Genomic DNA, 9,598 nt, shown 5'->3' with positions numbered 1-9,598 from the left:
AGCTAAACTTGGTGTCTCTTTTGTTTAACACACCGAAGATATATCAAACCTGCGTATATAATCGTTTTTATTCGTTTCACTTTATTACAAAAAACACGTTTTTAGTGAGGTAAATATTTCAAGTCGGCGATTTAGCCTGACCCTAGGCTGACTAAAAAAATCGGCCTGCGGAGGTATCATTTTAGTCGAGGTTCACGTCATTTAGTCGTAGTGCTAGTCGAAGTTCGTTTTAAGAATACGAAATGACGTAATTTTAAAGTTGTAGCTCGAACTACGACTAAAGTTCGTTTTAAGAATACCGGGGTAAGTGCGGGAATTATAAACGACAAGGCTAGGCCCAGAGGCTTCTATTTGTTAGTTCGAGTATTTCATCATTTCTTTCATTCATTTTGTGTTTATGTAACGATCATTCCTAGGCCACTAGCTACTGTAATAGTTTGTTACAAGTAGGTTTGTAAGGTAGGTATATAGGCCTAGGTAGCCCTCCCTATCTATACTACTCTCGTGTAAGCTTTTATCTTCAGTCTTTATAATGCAATAGGCCTACAGCATGTCAGAAAGAATATCCATAGTGAAGAATGATTAAATGATAAACCTAGCAGGGGTAGCATAGGAAAGGTCCAGAAGACCGATCCGGCACACTCCCCCTCCCCTTTTTTTGGAAAGTCAAAGATAAAAATAAGAAGGACGGGAAAAGAAATAATTGACCAACCAAACAAAATGCCTCAGAGGTTATTTTTTGGCGTCTAGGTAGAAAACAAAAATCAAAAATTTTGCTGGGGCAAGCCTGTGGACTCCCTAGTGTTGTCTCGTTCAGTCCCACTTTCGGGGCCCCGCCATTTTGGGCATATCTGGATCCGCCCCTGGATAGCCTACAAAGTGAATACTTCTGATTTTTTTCTTTCAGTGCTGAGTGCTTGCACCAATCATGGTTGTCAGAATGCAGGTGCCTGTGTCCCGGTTACTGGTTCCTGTACAGCATACACATGTACCTGCCCAACATGCTTCACTGGACAATTCTGTGAAACACGTAAAGTACCATATATAGTGATTTTAAATGTGTCAAAAAGCTTAGTATGAGATGGAGAAGAGATAAGTTTTTGTAGCTTTTTCTTAAACATACTGACCTTAAGAACTTATGATGAAATCTATTTTTACCATTACTGTACTCACATTAGTTGCTGCTCTGCATTTTTTCAGGAAATTAGCAAATGCAAATGCATCTAGATTTTTGTGTAGCTTGGTTTTCTTCATTAATAATAATTATTTTTTACTAATAATCAATTTTCAGAATTAAATGCTTGTAGCAACAACTTCTGTCAGAATGGAGCTGCTTGTGTCCAGGTTTCTGGTTCCTGTACAGCATACACATGTACCTGTCCATCATGCTACACTGGAACATTCTGTGAAACTTGTGAGTTTTGAGTTCCATTAGTTATTCACATATCATATTATGTAGTGTGAGGTTGTACATATTCTATATTGTTTCTGTCTATTTCATTGTGAAACACATGAGTATAGTAATTTTGATAATTTTTTAATCTAAACATCAGATAGTAAATGGGGCTTACCATGCCAAAAACACCATCAGTGACTGAAAAAAGAAAATGGATTTTTGAGACTTTTGTTATCTTGTTAACCGAACCCACTGCCTGCCAATAAAAAGTTCTTTATTTTTTTCATGCACACCACTGCCTTGAAATCTCCAAAAATAAACAACCACCAAAAAAGTATATGTTTAGAATTCTCTACCCACCCCCCCAATTTCTTCCCCACTCCCCCCTCCCTTCCACTAAAACCTCTATACACACTATCATGTTGTTTGTGTTGTGACTTGTGACATCAATATTTTTTAAATTTATCATGAATGATTTTAGTACTGAGTGCTTGCTCTAACCATGGCTGTCAAAATGGAGCTGCCTGTGTCCAGGTTTCTGGTACATGTACACAATACACATGTACTTGTCCATCATGCTACACTGGACAATTTTGTGAAACTGGTGAGTTGTGGCATTATTTTAGCTATAGCGATTGCTGTATTATTGTGTTATGATTTTGTTTACAGTACACTGTCATTATTTTTAAAATATATGTTGTTTGCCCATATTTGGGTGTGATATTATGACATGCCCATGCATACATATTGTACCTTGCAACAGATGTGTTTAAATTGAGGAATTAATCTCTTCACAAATCAATTCATTAACATAATATCATGATGAAAAACAATATCACAAAACTTTAACTATAACATGGGAGCTGAATTATATCATCTAATGTTCTGTCCACACTATCAAATTTTCTTTAACAAAAACTTTTGTATGCCCATATATAGTCATGATGTGCCTATATATGGTCATGATGTGCCCATATATAGTCATGATGTGCCCATATATAGTCATGATGTGCCTATATATGGTCATGATGTGCCCATATATAGTCATGATGTGCCTATATATGGTCATTGTGTGATGTCATCATGACCATATTTAGGCATGTCACATGTTTTTGTCAAATAAAATTTGATAGTCTGGACATGGGTTAGTATTATAAACTGTGTCTACTTTAATATTTTGTGACAACTTTTATTTTGCCCATATATGGACATGTTTATATCATATCACACTCAATTTTTGGAAAATCAAAAGTACTTCACACATAAAACTTGATAGAGTGAGACAGACTTGATGAAGTGTACAAAGTAATAATAAATAAACATTATATAGCCAAAGTATAAAACTTTGTGTTGTCTTGTGAAACTAATGTATGAAAAGTCTCTCTCTAATTAAAGACCACTTTTGGGACCTGGGTTTTCATGGTTTTTAGCAGCTTTGGTCTCTAATTAGAATAATAAAAATAAAAGACATTTGTTAATTTGGGACCACGGAAAAGTGGTTTTTAATTTGAGGGGTCTTTAATTGGAGGGGTCTTTCATTACTGTACATACAAAAGCTTAATTGAATTTATATAATTGTTGTACTGTAATTTTCAGCCAGTTGTGTTTTACTCGTAACGTAACATATATCGTTTTGCTTTATGCTTAGCTCTAAATGCTTGCACAAACCATGCTTGTCAAAATGGTGCTGCTTGTACTTCTGTTGCTGGTTCCTGTACAGCCTACACATGTGCTTGTCAATCATGTTATACTGGACAATTTTGTGAAACACGTAAGTGATCATTCAACAATTAACACACTGAAAATATTGAGAAAACATGTTTATAAGGAAAAAAAATAATGGTGTGTTATATATATATATATATATATAAATATATAAATTTCAATAGTTTTTTATAAATGAGGAAAGTAATTGATGGTTATCTTTGGGTATAAAAAAGTTGTACTTATGTTTTTAATTTTTTAGAAACCTCTTTTGAAAAAAATTTAGAAAAATACTTAGCTTAATATACACATAACTACTGTGATGATTAAGTAATGGCAAGGAACTAAAGTTGGATAAGAAGCTAATCACATATTTTGCATTAAAATGAGCAGGTGAATATTTTACAGAGTGGATACACTACAGAAAATAGACAAAGCTAAAAGTTATCCAAAAAATAATTGCGTCGATGATGAAAAGTCGTTTAACCCAACTTCAACCCCACCGCATAAGGAAGGGCATCACCTTAGTTTTGGGTGGTGGGGGGGAACTGAATAACCCGAGTATTGTTTCAATATTTTTGGGTTCAGCTCTATCTTCTTCTATTATCATTGGCATTGGTTTGTTTGTTTTTTCCAGGCTTGAGTGCATGCAGTGTCAACAGTTGCCAGAACGGAGGTGCCTGCATTGAAGTTACTGGATCTTGTACCCTCTACACCTGTACTTGTCCATCATGCTACACTGGACAATTCTGCGAAACCTGTGAGTTTTCGTATTCTTCAGATTATATTTTAATTTTTATTTGGAAATATTTTTTATTTTTATTTATTTTTTTATTTGGAAATATTTTTTTCATTTTCTTTTTTAAATTTATTTAATGTATTTGTTTTGTTTTTGTTTTTTTGTTTTTTTATATAACTGTATTTGACTTGTCACATCACAAGACAATGTAAGCTATGTTATGGGTGATGAAATAATTGTCAATAAAGTTTTCAGTAATGATTGTATTACATTAATTTTGATGAAGACAATGGAAACATTTCTTTGACTTAACTACGTTATACTGCTGTTCACAATTTGTTTTTAAATAATCAATTAGCTACGCACATGCTCAACCGTAACATTTTTATTGGAAAAATATAAAATTACGATTGCATACATTCAAATCTAAATTTTAACTTTTTTGTGAACGAAAACACAGTGGAATATTATTTGAATATAACATTGTAATATTAAATTACTGTTATAAATGTTCATTTCCAAATTTGAACAATTGGGTGGAGAAATGCACAAAGGAATAATTGAAATGCACAATATTGCTGCTCAGGCACAGTTAGCTTTGACTTAGTACAAACTTAACGTTTACAATAATTATTTCAGTGCTTAATGCTTGTTCCAACCACGCTTGTCAAAACGGAGGTGCCTGTGTCCAAGTTGCTGGTTCCTGTACAGCATACACATGTACCTGTCCATCATGCTACACTGGACAATTCTGTGAAACATGTAAGTTTCTCTTCATAACAATCTTATAATAGTATAGAATGATTAATGTGTACCATTAGTGTTATGTGATTTTCTATACATACAAGTAATACTATTTTAGTGTTTCATGTAAGTGTTGAATGCTTGTGACATTATAATAGGTAGTTTTCGCCGACTTGAAGTCCCCGCTGTTTAGTTTGCGAAATTAGCCTCGAAAAGAAGCCCATCTCAAAAAGAAGCCCATAGGCTTCTTCTCAAGATAACATAGGCTTCTTTTCCAAGATATTACAGTCATACACTGTACATTAATTTCAGAAAACAAAATAGATTAAATACAACCTTGGCTTATACAGTAGTTTACAGTAGGTTATTTAGTGCCAGTTAAATACACTCCATTATACAGATTAATGTTACAGTGGCCTTATTTATTGTTTTATGGTAAAAATTCACAAAATTTATAGCATTCATTTTGCATAAGTATTCTCAAAATTCTCAAAAAGTCCGTCTCAAACAGAAGCCCATCCAAAGTTCGCAAAGAAAAGAAGAAGCCCAGGGCTTCAATTTGAGGTTTTACGGTAGTAAATTTACTATTAATATTATTTGTAGTTTTTTTATTGAAAGTTTAATTATTATTAATTAATCTTATTATATGTTTTTACACAAGTATATCAAACTATTAATATAATTAGCATTAAAAAAATATTGCTACAATGTTCTCAATTTTGACATCTGTAAGTTCATTTTTATAATTTATTTATGTATGTATTTGTTGTTCTTTCATATCAGTGTTGAATGCTTGCACCAACCATGTTTGTCAGAATGGAGCTGCCTGTGTACAGGTTTCTGGTTCCTGTACAGCCTACACATGTACCTGTTCATCATGTTACACTGGAACATTCTGTGAAACATGTGAGTGTTATGTTGATATATTTGTTAGGTTGACATAGATTAATTTGTGGTTATTAGCATTACAGATAATTTTTTTGTATTTTCTATTTAACTAATATGCACACACACACGTTTTGAATTTAGGTTTTTTCAGTTTTGAGTTTTTTTGTGTTTTTAATCATGCTTAGGCAAGACTTCTAACCCTTGTTTAGTGAAGTTAGTGTTCGAAAAAAAAGCAAACAGAATGGTGGTAAAATATGAAAATATAATTCCGTTTTATATTTAGCTAAACAGTTTTGCCAAAAGATTCTAGGTAGTAGGGAAAAAATTTAAAGTTAATAGAAAGGGCCCTAAGCCCTTGCTGGAGCTTATATAGCTTGATCCTTAAGCAGTAGACTATAGTTATTAAAACTGTTCTGTAATCAGATTGATAAATGCTTTATGTTTATTCAAACTGGAGGGCAGTCATTTCACTGCCACATCTTCATTCCAATAGGAATACAAGTTAATGTTAAAAATATTTTTTCTTATTTCAAACTTTTAATTTAGTTAGTAAAAATGTTTAAATATATCCTGGGCTCAGGAGAGATGCATAGTTTATAGATATTGAACAACGAACAGATAATAATTCCATCATTTTACATCCTGGTGCTTTTTTGAATTATTGCAAATATAAGGAAATCACGTTCTCATTCCTTTTCACTTCTTTCCTTGATATTTTCCACATTCTTCACAATTCTTTGTCACAAATTCTGCTAGTTAAGAATGGATGTTATGACCTTACCATGATTATCTGAATGGTGCTGCTTGTGTCATTTCAACATTCTCAATATTTTTTTTATCTCATGTTCTGTATTATGTCTTATAAACTACTTTCACCCACTGCACTCTTCTTATTTAATATTAAATGCTTGTGACACAAACTCATGACTAAATGGATCTGCTTGTGTCCAGGTTTCTGGTTTCTGTATAGCCTACACGTGTTCTTTTCCATCAAGTCACATGCCGCACTGGGCATTTCTGTGAAAAGCCTGGTTTTTCCATGAATTTGCTACACTGACGCTGCAGCGTTTCCCCTGCAATCGTTTCATTGTGTAGCTGTCCCAGACGCAACCCCGATTTTACCGAAAAATTTAGCATCGCTGAAAGTTGTTGGCAATAACATGTAGCTAATTTATGGAAATCAGGCTAAACTTGTGAGTTTCTACTCTTTTCTTTTGTTGCACTTTGTTTCTGTATTTAATGTGAAGTCTATTGTTATTTAATACTTTTTATCTAATTCATTTCTATATGATATCAGTATTGAATGCTTGTGAAAACAATGCTTGTCAGAATGGAGGGGTCTGTTTCCAGGTTTCTGGTTCCTGTACATCATACTCGTGTAGCTGTCCAAATTGCTACACTGGACAATTTTGTCAAACTTGTGAGTTTCTACTTCAACACTCTTCTCTTCTCAACATATTTAATTTAATATGTACATAAACAAATTTATCAATTTTATTTTACTTTAAAACTTTTTTCCCTCTTGTTTTATTCCTCATTTCTACTCTAATGTATTTCCTTTAAATATCAGTATTAAATACTTGCAATACAAGTTCTTGTCAGAATGGAGCTGCTTGTGTCCAGGTTTCTGGTTCCTGTACAGCTTACACATGTACTTGTCCGTCATGCTACACTGGACAATTCTGTGAAACTTGTAAGTTTTCTTCTTTATCTTGTTTCTCTTTTTAAATTCTAAATTCACTTTGTATATACTGACATATATCAAGAAATCTTTCAGATTGATTTCTTACTACTATAAACTATTCTCTTTCTATTTTTTATTCTTTCTTTTATATCAGTATTAAATGCTTGCGATACAAATTCTTGTCTAAATGGGGGTGGATGTGTCGAGATTTCTGGTTCCTGTACAGCATACACATGTACTTGTTCCATTTGCTATACTGGACAATTTTGTGAAACTTGTAAGTTTCTAGTAAAACTGTTACTTGACTTTCTATACTTGTTGTGGTATAAAAACTTTGATAAGCAGTTTTTTTAAACATAAGTTTTTTTGTCTTACCGTTAGTGCTAAATGCTTGTAATAACCACGCTTGTCAGAATGGAGGTGCTTGTGTCCAGGTTTCTGGTTCCTGTACAGCTTACACATGTACTTGTCCGTCATGCTACACTGGACAATTCTGTGAAACTTGTGAGTTTCCTTACCTACCTACTGTAGCTTACTGTAGGAATTAAGAAAAATTAAATTTGATAGTTGACTTTCTTGCTTTGAATATTTACAAGGACAATTAATTTGAAAGTAACAGAAAATATTTAAATTGTATAAACAAGTTGGTAAATCAACAAAAATCTTAATTGTTTCAGTGGTGGACCCAGGAATTTAAAATAGCGGGGTGGGGAGGCAAGGAGGGACTTTCACAGATGGAGGGCCTATACCACTCCAGCCCCATCATAGCTGGGGCTGAGATGAGATAAAAAAAAAAAAAAAAGATTATGGCACCTGTAGACGGCCGGAAATTGCACTTTTAGACTTAAAATTTGAATAATTTTCTTTCTCCATTTTTTTTTAGCTTTGAAATTTTTGGAGGGGCCCAGGCCAATGGGCCCCCTAGAGTCCGCCCTAATTTTTTAAAATGTGTCGCATTGAAATTTAGTTAGTTAATTGACTTTTTTAAATGATCCGCCAACATTTTTATTTTGGATCTTAAGAGAAGACAGTATCTGTTACAGTATAGCATGCTTTTCAATTTATTTTTTTCGCTTGTTTCTGTGTTAGTGTTAAATGCTTGTGACAACAGTGCTTGTCAGAATGGCTACTTGTGTTCAGGCTGCTGGTTCTTGTGTAGCTTACAGGTGTAACTGTCCGTCATGTTACACAGGGTCTTTTTGTGAAACTTGTGAGTTTGTATGCTCGTATTTATACTCTAACTTTTACTAACAAATCTTTCAAATTTTTGTATTGATTTTCTCATGTTTCATTTTTTTATGTCAAAGTTCATGATTCAACCATGAATGAAAATAATTTTGTGATTGAGTTATATGTATATTTTATTTTGATTTTTGTTTCTTTTAAACTTCAACATCTCCATGCTATCCCTTGTCTATATCGTTGCTAGTGTTGAATGCTTGTGACAACCATGCTTGTCAGAATGGAGGTGCTTGTGTCCAAGTTACTGGTTCCTGTACAGCATACACATGTACCTGTCCATCATGCTACACTGGACAATTCTGTGGAACTTGTGAGTTTCTACTTTACTATCCTTCTCTTTCCCAATTTTGTAAAACATTCTAAATTTACTTTGTATATTAAACATATTAATAAATCTTCTTTTAAATTCTTGTAATTTAAATGTTCTTATTTTTATTTCTTATTTCTACTTACTTGTATTGTTCTTTTCTTTATGTCAGTATTAAATGCTTGTAACACAAATTCTTGTCAGAATGGAGGTACTTGTGTCCAGCTTTCTGGTTCCTGTACAGCATACACATGTACTTGTCCATCATGCTACACTGGACAATTCTGTGAAACTTGTAAGTTTCTACTAAAACTGTTACTTAACTTTCTATACTAATTGAGGTATAAAAACTTGGATAAGCAATTAAAAAAAAATATATAAATTGTCTGTCTTACTGTTAGTGCTAAATGCTTGTGATAACCACGCTTGTCAGAATGGAGGTGCTTGTGTCCAGCTTTCTGGTTCCTGTACAGCATACACATGTACTTGTCCATCATGCTACACTGGACAATTCTGTCAAACTTGTAAGTTTCTACTAAAACTGTTACTTAACTTTCTATACTAATTGAGGTATAAAAACTTGGATAAGCAATTAAAAAAAAATATATAAATTGTCTGTCTTACTGTTAGTGCTAAATGCTTGTGATAACCACACTTGTGAGAATGGAGGTGCTTGTGTCCAGGTTTCTGGTTCCTGTACAGCTTACACATGTACTTGTCCTTCATGCTACACTGGACAATTCTGTGAAACTTGTGAGTTTATTCTTTTTTTTTTTGTCTTTTGTGGGGTTATCCCACTTTTATTACTTCTCACATTTCATCACTACATAATTTACAATTACAAGGTTTTATGTGGTACCGTGAAATATCCAATATGAGTATTTACAGAGATAA

At 33.2% G+C, this 9,598-nt stretch overlaps 1 protein-coding gene across 28 annotated transcripts in view; it reads left to right on the top strand.

Annotated features, from left to right (window-relative positions):
- The window catches only part of LOC117117395 (G surface protein, allelic form 156-like), a 71,624-nt gene that overhangs the window by 16,445 nt on the left and 45,581 nt on the right, over window positions 1–9,598 (top strand). For 6 of the 28 annotated variants that reach the window (XM_033261705.1, XM_033261701.1, XM_033261706.1 and 3 more), the window contains exons 10-17: window positions 908–1,030; window positions 1,292–1,414; window positions 1,878–2,000; window positions 3,045–3,167; window positions 3,738–3,860; window positions 4,479–4,601; window positions 5,367–5,489; window positions 7,042–7,101. In XM_033261705.1, coding sequence (XP_033117596.1) covers window positions 908–1,030; window positions 1,292–1,414; window positions 1,878–2,000; window positions 3,045–3,167; window positions 3,738–3,860; window positions 4,479–4,601; window positions 5,367–5,489; window positions 7,042–7,101 — 921 coding nt within the window. Of the gene's footprint in view, window positions 1–907; window positions 1,031–1,291; window positions 1,415–1,877; window positions 2,001–3,044; window positions 3,168–3,737; window positions 3,861–4,478; window positions 4,602–4,714; window positions 4,732–5,366; window positions 5,490–6,768; window positions 6,892–7,041; window positions 7,165–7,309; window positions 7,433–7,536; window positions 7,660–8,584; window positions 8,708–8,876; window positions 9,000–9,105; window positions 9,229–9,598 lie in introns of all 28 variants that reach the window. The other 22 variants (XM_033261700.1, XM_033261690.1, XM_033261703.1 and 19 more) reach the window with 10 other exon arrangements.

This window comes from Anneissia japonica, unplaced genomic scaffold, assembly GCF_011630105.1.
Source record: "Anneissia japonica isolate Jap-2015-1 unplaced genomic scaffold, ASM1163010v1 scaffold1509_len713820_cov188, whole genome shotgun sequence".
NCBI classification, from domain to species: domain Eukaryota; kingdom Metazoa; phylum Echinodermata; class Crinoidea; order Comatulida; family Comatulidae; genus Anneissia; species Anneissia japonica.
This window is presented reverse-complemented; position numbering and strand designations above follow the sequence as displayed.